Source organism: Pundamilia nyererei, unplaced genomic scaffold (genome assembly GCF_000239375.1).
Source record: "Pundamilia nyererei isolate P.nyererei 1_Seehausen unplaced genomic scaffold, PunNye1.0 scaffold00051, whole genome shotgun sequence".
NCBI lineage: Eukaryota > Metazoa > Chordata > Actinopteri > Cichliformes > Cichlidae > Pundamilia > Pundamilia nyererei.
Window position 1 is genome coordinate 569,974 of NW_005187452.1, and position 11,664 is coordinate 581,637.

Genomic DNA, 11,664 nt, shown 5'->3' on the forward strand with positions numbered 1-11,664 from the left:
CCCATTTCACAAGCCTCTCACTTCCGCACTTCTCGTACTTATAGTACGCACCGTACGTAGTACGCGTAGTGCGCGTACTTCAAGCGTGCAGACCCTGAATTGGGACACAGCTCCAGTCTCCGTTGGCCGACAGGTTCATATCGTCTCTCGATTGCTTGTGCCTGGGCCGGCAGGGTGAAAGTTGAGGGGTCGTTCAAATCAGAAAACAGGAGACACGTGCGGATTCCAAAGCAGTAAGTTGAAAGACCAAAATTTGTCAGATGTGGGTCGATGGTAATAATCAAGTAAATCAGACGTTCTGAGCTGATTTGTATGCGTGCAGGCGGCTAGCAGCACCGGGATTAGTCCATGTTAGTATCAATATATGCTGCGTAGCTAGCCGTTAGCATTAAGCATGTCAGTGTGTTTCTGTGATGGGACTTCTACTGGTTTATCATTCTTATAAATGATTTTGTTTTTACTTTATAAGTTAAACTAACTCCGACAGATGGGCAAATAAACTCGGAACAACAAGTACTCTATAATATAAAACGACAGAATGCATAAAAACGATCAGTTCTAGATTATGAATTGATGACTTTTGTTTAAAACGGTAAAGAAAAATTAATCACTGCTGTAAAGACTTCTCGGGCTGCTTTTAAATAGTGCAAAGCGATACACTCTCAGGCCACTTCACTAGGAGCACCTTGCTAATATCGGATTTGATCCCCTTTTCATTGAGAGCTTCCTTAAATCTTCGTGGATTCATCTTGAAAACATTCCTCAGAGATTTTGATCCATGTTGACATAATAGTATTACACAACAGCTGCAGATGTGTCAGGTGCATTTCCTCACCACTGTGAGAATCTCCTCTTCCACCACATCCCAAAGGGGACCATATTGAATTGAGAGCTGATCACAGCAGTTCACAGCAGAAAACTGAGACTCGTCAGACCAGCCAGCTTATTTCCAGTCTTTTTTTGTGCTCATAATTAGTTTAATAGATATAAATAATCAATTGTTTGATCAATAAAGTGAAAAAAACCCCACCTTGAATGTAGTCACATCCGGTTGTAATCCAGATGTTAGACAGATGGGGAGCAGTCTAGTGAGTACAGAGAGTTTGCAATGATGGGGATAACTGATGTCTGATAATTTAGATGAAGCCTAACACAACTGTTTTGCTGTTTGTTCATAGGTAAAACTCACAGTGTCATTACATATATATGTGTATATGTGTGTATATATACATTACAACATATGTCACAAATACACGCATTGGTGCTAAAATAAAGTCAAGCAGCCATTTCTATAGAACACTATGTCCCCTCACTCTTGACACTATTTCCTGTTATTTAAGTAGGAGTAGGTGAAGTTCAGGGTATTGACAAATACATATAAAAAGCTTTGAAGTTAAAATGATGTGGTTAACTGTGTCAGACAGCTTGTTTAAACACTGTGCCAAACTTAATTTGCTTGTCACTAAACTACGTCATGTGTATAGTAATTCTTTTCATTTTATCGCAGCTATTTGGAGGATGCTAATAAACTAAAAAAAATGGATGGAATAGTTTTTTCCCTTTTATATAAAAAACAGGATCTGAATATTACTTTATAACTGACAGACAGTTAAATACTTCTATAGCATCTATTTATAAAAATAAAATGAAGTAAAACTTCCAATTATTGTTGCATAAAATAAGGGTCAGGAAAAGCCTTACTTATCTCTTTCTGTTTCCTTGTCTGTCTTATATAATCTCAGCTAGCTGGTTTCACCATCACTGATGATTATCAGGAATATCCAGGTTTCCTCTTTCTTCTCCTCTGTGTAACCGCTCACTCCTTGTCTTCTTCCTGTCTTTCTAGACCTTTTGCATCAGCAGCTGCAGCGATGGCTGCCATCTACTCGGGTATCCACCTGAAACTAAAGAGCCCACAGACTCCATGGGATAACAAGCTGAAGCTGGCACGTTTTGCCTGGATCTCCTCACAGTGCCTGCTGCCCAACAAAGAACAGGTAAAAGTGGAAGCTTGTGAATGTTTGTAGCGCAGTAATTTCTTTTTTGGCGTGTATTAAGCAGCAGCTAACCTAAATCTGTCTGTAGGTGCTGTTGGACTGGTGCACCCATGCCCTCTCACTCTACTACAGTAAAAAGGTGGAGTTTTCCCAGGATTTCTTGGAAGGCCTGTGGTGCTACCTTGATGATGTGCTTCACAGCCGGAAGCTCCAGTCTTTCCTCAAGCAGGGAAAGACCATCACTCTCAAGCTCAACATGGCACAGGTACTCCAGCAGTTAAATCAGAAATCATGTCTGTGATATAACAGCACATGTGATCTCCTCTGACTCTGTCTTGTGTCATTAGAAGATAGTAAGAGCATGTCCTGCACAGTTCTGGGTTAATACTACAGTTGTAGCATGAATTGATAAAGACGCAATTATACTAAAAGGTCCCAGAATTACTAACTTGACAAGTGGAAGTTTTACTCACAGCTTTTTCTCTTTACTTCCAGCTGCTTGACCAGCTGCAGAAGTGCGCACACGTTGGCTCCAAGTCGTCGGGGTGTGTGTCCTATATACTGAGCGTGTGTCAGTGCATTTTCTCTTCTCCTGCACTCTCATCTGTTTTTACATCTAAGTATGAACTTATGGTTGATCTGCTGGCCAAGCTCTGCTCGCTGGCCTGTCGTGAGCTGCAGGAGCCATTGCCCATGGAATACCTAAAGAAGGAGCCTGTCACAAGTCATGATGAACCGATGGCCGAGTGTCTTCAGACTGAACCTGCAACAAATATGGAGACTTCCCAGATGGACATGCTGAATGGCAGTTCACTAGATCAGCCACAGTCGGACGTTGACAAATCCTCTTCCAAGCCGAAGGAAAACCTCCGTTCAGCTAACCTATTTGAGGTGTTGCTTCAGGTGCTGTCATCGTATTTGTCAGTGCAGCGACAACAAGCCAATCCTAGCAGAGTCTCTAGTATGGTGACAAACCACCTACTCCAACCCTTCGTCCTGCTCCGGCACCTGCTGACCTCGGGAGAATTTGCAGCGCGTCTCGCTCACCTGCGTCTCCGTCAACAGCTTTGTAGAGACATCCGCATGAAGATGGACTCCATCCTTCAGTTGGCGCTCTTCCCCTCTGAGCACCTGAACTCATACAAGGAGGAGCTCCTTCCACCTAAAGAGGATTCTGGGAAACGTGGTTCAGGAGGGACAAAGGGGCCTTTCAAGCCTGTCAACGCTGTACTTTCCAAACTGAGCGACCGGGGTTACTGTGAGCCATCACTACATTACCCTGTGAAGTCCAGTGCTTTGTGTCTGTTGTTTAAGTTTTTTCTGGAAAAGTACGGGAAAGCGAGGGTGGAAGATGAGGAGGAGCAGAGGATGCTGTGTTTCTACTTTCTAAGCAGATTAGTCCCAACTTTAGATCTTCATCTTGGTGAGCAGAAGTCACCTCCAGCTTCCATGAGCTCCCCAGAGAACTGGAACCTGGCTCTGCTGGCTGTGGAGTCCCTGCTAAGCCAGGCGCTGTCGACCGGTATTTATAATGTGGCCGCAGACAGGATACGACACAAAGACGTCCAGCTCAACTTTTACAGAGCCGTGGGACAACTGCTCTTCAACGAGGCCCAGCCGAGGTAAAGAACAACTTCTCTGTAAAACATTTTTATTCCAATAAAATTACAGAATAATTTTCTTTTCTTATGATAGAAAAATTTCCCGTCTTGACTTTCAGCATTCCATCGTGGTACCGCTGTTTGAAAGTGCTTTTGAGTCTCAATCATCTGATTCTCGAGCCAGATCTGGACCAGCTTTTATCTTCAGCCTGGATTAATGCCGAATGCATGGAAGCACGAGTGCAACGCGCCAGACAGGTCTTCGTTTAACTTTTATATTTTACAAATAAAAAAAAAAGGACAATAAATCAGTGTTTTTAATTACAAACTCAGTTCTTAAAAGTTGAGATGCTGTGATCTGCAAATCTCATAACCCCATATTTTATTTACAATAGAACACAGAAAACATATTAACTGTTTAAACTGAGAAAAAGTACCTTTGTATATCCTCATATTGGATTTTAGCTGCTCAACAGTCCCAGGTTTTCTTTGTCATATTTTTCATTTCATTATGTGCAAATGTTTTCCCTTAATGAAAGGTGTGGAGTGCAGGCAGGCAGGCCAGCTCAGCACCTGGACCCTCTTCTCCTATGAAGCCATGCTGCTGTAATAAAGTTGTAGCATTGCTAAACTGCATATTGCAGATTAACCTGCTGAAATATGGAAGGAAGACAAGGAAGTCTTTCCCTGAAACAGATGTCACCTAGATAGGTCATGCTTCTCTAAAACCTGTATATACATTTCAGCCCTTATGCTGCCTTTCAAGATGTGCAAGCTGCCAATACTATAGGCATTAATGCACACTCATATTCTCAGAGATGGAGGCTTTCGAACTGAGCGGTGATAACAAGCCAGATGGTCCCTTCTCCTCTTTAGTATAGAGGACGCAGTGTTCGTGTTTTCTAGAAAGAATTTCAAATTTGGATTCGTTTGACCACAAAATAGTTTTCTGGATTTCTGGAAGTGTTCCTTATTTCCATGACAGAATGATGGCTAACTGACGGTCCAAAGTTCAGTCATCCAGTGTTGATTTGTTAGCCTTTGTTAGATTTCTCCAGAATCCCTGAATTTTTGATATTATGTATTATAGATTATGAGATTAAAACTCTTTGCTTTTTTAATGTTTTAATAAGCTAATGTTTGTCATGACATGTGAAAATGTCTAAATGTAAGCATTTGATATGTTTTTGTGTTTTTTCTGTGAGTTTATGATCATTGTGTTCTGTTTTAATATACATTTTATACAGCACCACCAACTTTTTAAGAATTGAGTTTATTCATTTTAATTTATGAATATTCAGATGGTGATGTTTTAATGAAACTTTACTTGCCAACAGCTCATGGTGTGCAGCCTCCTCCAGACCTACACTAAGCTCCGTCAGCTGCCTCGTCTCTTCTCTGAGCTCGTGTCAGTGATCTGCCAGCCTGCTCTGGATGACCTTCGACCTCCTCTTCTGCCTGAAAGCATCTCCACCTCTCTCAGGACCTGCCTTCTGGACACACCTCCATCCCAAGTTTTAGAGATCTGTTCATCGGTGATGGAGGCCATTAGGAAATACATACTGCCTGACCTGGTGAAGGAGAAAACAGAGGGAGAGCGAATGGAGACTGATGGAGAACATGAGGACCAAGAGAGAAAAGACGCTTCTCTCAAACTCCTCCCCCTCAGTCAGCTGCTTCATGCTGTTTTATTCAATCTGAAGACTCTAGACAATGCCTCTCCTGTTCCCTTGGTGAGGCAGAGTCAGGACCTAATGAAGGGGTTTCAGAGCTTGATAAAGGAGTTACTACGTGTGGTTTCAACAGAGAAGAAGAATAGAAATACAAGTTCAGTTCAGAAGGCCTCAAAGAAAGGCAGAAAAAGTCTGAACCTCAAAGAGAAACCTTCAGAGTCTAAAACTGGAGCACTGTGGGAGCAGAAGACCCTGGAGGCAGCTCTCCTGCTCAGATACACCTGGGTGGAGGTGGATACACTCTTCCACATGCACTGCTACAAATATGCATCTCCTGATGAAGCTCCTTCTAGTTCTCCAATCTCTGACATAGAGAGTCTTTTATCAGGTGACATCTTACCTGCTTGTCACCGCCCGTCCCCCTCCTACAGCCCAATGAGCTGCATGCTGCTCAAGCTCCTCACTTTACAGCAGATGAAGAAAATTTTGCTGGACGACGTCTTAATAGGCAAATCCAGTACCGCAGCGCTTCTAAAAAGGTCAGCACAGTTTATTTTAGCTACATCTGAGCTGGAGGTGAGTCTGGATGGAGAGCAGGCGTGGGACAGGCAGATCAGCAGCGTGACCACCAGCTCCTACTTTGCAGCGCACTGGTATCTTGTTACGACCAACTTACCTTTGATCCTTTGCCACCTGAGCAGCGAAGACGTGCGCTGCATAGCTGACGTACTTATCAGCTCATTTCTGGACAGACGGACAGACGGATCAGAAGACTTGCCGCCCGACTCTCTGACCGTCTCCCTCATATCTTCGCAGCTTCTTCAAAGCCCAATGCTTGCTGAGTTGCCTTCACTGTTCTCCGCCACAGTTTGGTCGCTCACACAAAGGATTATCTGTGTGCTCGGGGCAGCACATACACCTGAGGTTTGTTCCACACTTCTGACATTTCAGGAAAGAGAGGCAGTCTCTTCACAGAGAGATGCCAGTCAGCCTCTGCCCACGCTGGTGAAGAAAGAGACTATAGTTGAGGATATTTTGACATCCTCTAAAACTGGAGAGATTTTTGTACTGCTGACTGAAACAGAAAGCAGGGAGCTGGTAGGCTTACTTCAAATCTTAACAATCCTACATCCAGATGGATTGAGCTCCGAGGATCTCTCCTGTGTGTTCCTCCTGCTTTTCTTTATGCTCACCTCCACCTCCTGTAAGCCAGAGCGGATGACAGAATCTGGAGGTGATGCTCTGTTCCTAGGAAAGCTGCTCGGGGTTCTCACTCATCTCCTAGAGAGTAAGAATTTCCAAAGTGTTCTGAAGCTCATGCACGGTAGTACTTTGCTGCAGGCCACTTTGTCGTCTCTCCTGTGGCATAGAAGTAGTGCGAGAGCTCAAGCCACATGCAGCACTGATTGGTTGGATTTTATCAAAGCGGTGCAGGTCTTCATACAGACCTTAGTCAGTTTGATAATTATCAGAAACAGTAGTGTTCGACTCAACCTGGACCAGTTTGCTTCCTATCTTACTAGCGAGGAAGTGACAAGCATACAAAATGCTGAATCCAGTTCAGGGGCTTCCTTGTCATCAGTTCATCTTTTGCTGGCATCTGTGACTTCTTTCTCCCAAGTGATGATCTCCAATTTGGGAAGAAGCAAGGCACTGGATCAGATTTTAACCCAAATACTTGCAAAAATAACTGCTTCGCTGGTACCAGCTGTCGAGTTTGTCCTAATGCCCCAAACTCTCAGTGAGGGGGTGAACCAGCCCGCCAGCATCCTCGGTCAAGCTTTTCTAGTAGATGTCGTAACAGTCATGCTGCAGTCTGAGCTGTCCTCACTCTCAGTGGAGGATGAGAACAAGCACAGTGGCACCAGGCTCACTCATATGAGCCTTTATCAGGGCTTCTGCCAGCAGATCCTTAAAGAAATAAGCTCTGCCCCCAGGCCCATGGACTTCCTGGTTTCCTCTCTCCGCTTCCTGTCCTCCTTTTACCAAGCTGTGCAGATGGTGGAGGAAAAAGACACGGAGGAGGAAGGAGGGATGAAGAAGGGAAGAAATGAGCTGGATGACCTTTACATTCAGATACTGCAGACTGTGCACAGGCTACTGACAGGTATATGCAACCATATTAAAAACAAACATCTCATTCACCTGTGCAATCAGTCAGTGTTGTCCTTTCAGTAATTACCTCTGCACATCGCACACATTGACACAGGAATACAACTAAGGGAGTATTTCATGCCATCTGTTAAAGACAATGAGCTTTTCTCTGTCGCCCGTACGACAGTCAGATTCAACCCAGCTAGGTAAATTTCAAGTTGTTTGAATTTGAATTCTGTTGCAGAGGATTCTTGGGCTCCACTAGAGCAGCTTTACGTGATGCTTAGTTCGACAACTTATCCTGGGGCCTTGGTGCAACTTTCTTCTGATTGGCTGCTCCTTGCAAACAGAATTAAGAATATTTAATTAAGAATATCTGTTCTGGTTGACATCACACAGATCAAAAAGTAATAAAATAATAAAAGAGAAAGCCTGATAAACCCCTTTTTATGAAACCAGTCTCCCTGTTGCCTTTGTCAGTTTTAGTGACAACATTTCTGTTTGGATCAGTATATTTTATGTGTACTTTATTGTTCCCTGTGGGGGAATTCCTCTCTGCATTTAACCCATTCACTCAGTGAAGCAACCATTGCTTGCATCCATCGTGTTATTGAATGGACTGATTTATTATTAATGCAGCACATTAATGATTCTGTTTTCTTGCTAAAATCTCTTTCGATCTCTTTGATTTCAGCTCCCTGGCTGCCTTCAACTGACCTCAGTGAGCTGGAGCCGGCTGTGCAGGAGCTGTTGCGCCACTTGGTGGCGAAAAGTACCACAAGTCGATTTAATCTACTGCTGATGACGATCAGGGAAGGACTGGACATTAGCAAGCTGAGGGCAGGAAACTGCAGGGTGAGGCTGAGACTGAATTTTCCTATTTCAGATTTCATGATCTTAAAACCTGTAGAATCTGCACAATTTAGATTTTTCTGTGTTGTTAATACAATGTTTTAGATGAGAGGCTTTCTCTTTATCTACCTGATAAATGGGAGGTTGTGATTTTGTTTTTGTTTTTTTTTCCCCCACAGTGAATAAGAATGTTTAATACTCTGTGTTAACTGTTTTTTCAAACTCTTCTATCTGTTTGCTGCTCTCCAGGAGGCGCTATCTGCAGTAATCACCATTAAGCTGCTGTCCTGTTGTCAGCTGCCTGAAACCTGCTCCAGAGCTCTGTGGCTCATTGCACCACAGATTATATCTGCTGTGGTGGTGAGAAAACCAAACACTCACACTCGAACACATACAGAGTTTAATGCAGTGAGAATACACACACACAAAAGCATCACTTTACTCATGCACATATATACAGTACTTAAAAGGGGCCCCTTAAATGTACAATAAAGACAGTAAGAGAGACTGTAGGCAACCTCTGGTAGGCTTGTTAACTGTTGCCTGCAGCTGCCTTTTTCTCTGCATTGCCTGTGTCAGTCGACTGGACTGCCTCTGGCGGCGCTCGGTGTTAGCTACCGTCAGCTTTGTTTCCCAAGTGGTTTCCATGCGGGTCTCTTGAGACGTGCAAGTCAAATGCTTCCTGGGTCTCTTATTGGCCCCACCTGCACCTGCAGAGATGCTGAGGTGGAAGCTGTAAACCATCAGGAATATCAGTTGATTACATCATGGTGTTTATGCTCCAAAACATGTGCTTCTTCTGATCCTGCTGTCTAATCTCAATCATATTTAAAGTTTAATCGCATCCCCTGTGTGTATGCACATTTTTCAGTTTAATAGCATGCTGGTTTGAACTGTGTTTAAAATGATTATGATTTTTTTCCCCCCTAATTTTAACGACCTACTTTGGGTTACTGCGGTAATTTTTAAAATTGGTATTAAAATCTCTGCCAGACCACCAAAATGTCCCAGATCACCATGAAGAGAGTGAGGACAGTGTTTTAGAAACAAAATGCATTTCACGCTCGTAGTTTCCCTGCCTGCCTGTCGGGAGGAGCTGCTGTCCAAGCTAAAAGAATATAAAACCTTTTGTGTTATTGCGGGAATGCTGTGTGTCATTGGTCAGTTGTTTGTTTCACAAAAAAAGACGGTTAAATCAGTTTGCACACCTGGTGTGGAATCACTGGAATGATGACAAACGGGGTTATGGGTGTGGGGCACGCCTCGAAATGAAGCCAGCTTTGTTTTGAGGCCAGAGTCAGAAACTGTGACTGGAAAATGAACTGGCTTCAAACTACAAGTTAAATGACTGCTTACATGTTTAGGATTTATGGGTTTTTTTATTATTATTTAGGTAAAAGCCATTAAACAAGAGTAATCAGTTTAACATTCACATTATAGTGAAGACAAGCAGATACTGGGCCATGATGATGAGACGCAACAGTCCGATCTCCGGCTCATCATCTGTGATGGTTTTAGCGACCATGCGCTGGAAGTACATGGGACCTTTTTTATTCTTTTATTCAATAAAAATGCCTGTAATTTTTTAATGCTTGACAGCCACCAGCGCCCAAAGACAGCCACAGTCTTTTGTTCATCTTCTTTGTAATTTTCACTTATGCTCTTTTGGCCTTTTCATCAAGACCCCCACCCACTCACACGGAGTGCTCTGATAGACACACATCCCCTCACTCACGCTTTTGTTATCTGTCAAGTCTGTATTTTTAGACATGTGAGAGAGAGCCTGTTCAAAAGCATAAAATATTCTAATTAAATTCTTCTTTTAAGTGAAGAGGCAGAATTTTATTAAAATCTTTTTTTCTTCAGCTCTTTAATGGTGGTTACTTGTCACGATTTCTCTTTGGAAATACACAAAACTACTTTAATTTACATGCCGATTGTTATATTTTTGTTTGCATTTATTTAGTACAGTATTACAATGCTTAACAAATGTATTAGACCACCAGTTAAAAACATAGGAAACACAAGTATTTTAGAAATCTTAAAATTATATAATTTATTCTTTATTTATTCTTTATTTATTATGTGTGTGGTAGGTAGAAAGCTTTTAATGTCATACAATAAAGTGCTGTGTAACTGTGTGTGAATGTAGGCTTGTAATATGGAAAAGTGCAAAATAACGACTACTCCAGGGTTTGGAAAACATTTCTCCTTCTTAAACCAATTCCCAGAGCCCACCAGTGAGGCGTGCCTGCATGCATGCACTGAGTCGTTTCTGCAGTTATGTAATCACCGTTAGTCACCTATAACCACGTGATCAAAATCTTACTGCATGAATAGTTCATGAGGTCATCCATCTCTCCAGCCTCATCTCCAGCTCTACCTGTCTACTCGGTGGACTGTGTTTTTTGCATGAGCTGACACCATGAATCAGTCAACAAATGCAAACTGCAAATATGTAATGTCCTTGCTAGAAGGCGTGGGCGGGGGTTGCTGTGGCCGTGGCCTTTGCTCTCTTAAAAATCATCCTCAGTACTCCTAATGGTTTTTCACCTTAAGGGCTTTCCTGGGTGTTTGAGATATTTGTAAATAGCTGTTATTTTTGAAGGGTTTAGTTCAAACTTTCAGTCCTTAGAAAACATTGACACTTGGAATTTCATTTTTGGGAGTTACTCTGAGCCAAGTACTTTGTGAATGTGGACTCTGTTGCTTTGCATGCTGGCTCATTGTCACTGACTTGATTTAATGGGACCTTAAAATACGATGAACAGGTCCATTGTTAATATTGTTAGGCACACCTGTGCTGCTGTGGGAAGTCATGTCTGCTGTGAAACAGCCTTTTGTTGTCAGTTTTGTTAAATATGTATTTTCGGTATTCATTACATCCAGAAAGCTTTAAAAAAAAAAAAGATGAGTTGTGAAGGAAATACCTTTAATGTTTGGAAGGCTTGGATTTTTGTAGCTTCTTGCTCTCATTGTTTGTACGTGTTCATCTATCGAACCTTTACTGTGTCTTTGTCTTTCTGTGTTACAGTTCTTAGTGAGATTATCCAGTCAGGACGTCTCGCTGACCCTTCCCTTTACCATTCCCACGATAACGTCAATGACATCACTGCTTCGACAGGGGGAGGGGCAAATCACCAGCCCTCATCATGTGACTTTGATTCTTGGAGCGCTCCAGTCAGTCCCCCTTGACCACATGACCCCAACAGTCTATCATTCAGCTTTCTTGGCTGTTCACGAGGCGCTGTTCGCCATCATCCAGTGTCATCCTCAGGTATGAAGGGACAGGTGAAAGAAGTGGTGCAGGAGTGTGAAACATGCAGTGTGTAAGAGGGTCCAGTCTGGCATAGGGGATTGCTTTTTAATAAGTGAGAACTTATTCAGTTAAATTATATAAAATGTGTTTCACTGCTGCTTAGCTCTAAAATAGTTGACCATGTCAAG

The 11,664-nt window shown here is 42.7% G+C and overlaps 1 protein-coding gene across 2 annotated transcripts in view; it reads left to right on the top strand.

Annotated features, from left to right (window-relative positions):
* The first annotated feature begins 69 nt into the window (after positions 1 to 69).
* urb2 (URB2 ribosome biogenesis homolog) overlaps positions 70 to 11,664 on the top strand; it is a 19,963-nt gene continuing 8,368 nt past the window's right edge. For both annotated transcript variants that reach the window (XM_005733281.2, XM_005733282.2), the window contains exons 1-9: positions 70 to 233; positions 1,847 to 1,997; positions 2,086 to 2,262; positions 2,493 to 3,619; positions 3,718 to 3,856; positions 4,936 to 7,378; positions 8,060 to 8,220; positions 8,467 to 8,577; positions 11,252 to 11,494. In XM_005733281.2, coding sequence (XP_005733338.1) covers positions 1,872 to 1,997; positions 2,086 to 2,262; positions 2,493 to 3,619; positions 3,718 to 3,856; positions 4,936 to 7,378; positions 8,060 to 8,220; positions 8,467 to 8,577; positions 11,252 to 11,494 — 4,527 coding nt within the window. In that variant the 5' untranslated portion in view covers positions 70 to 233; positions 1,847 to 1,871. The remainder of the gene's footprint in view (positions 234 to 1,846; positions 1,998 to 2,085; positions 2,263 to 2,492; positions 3,620 to 3,717; positions 3,857 to 4,935; positions 7,379 to 8,059; positions 8,221 to 8,466; positions 8,578 to 11,251; positions 11,495 to 11,664) is intronic.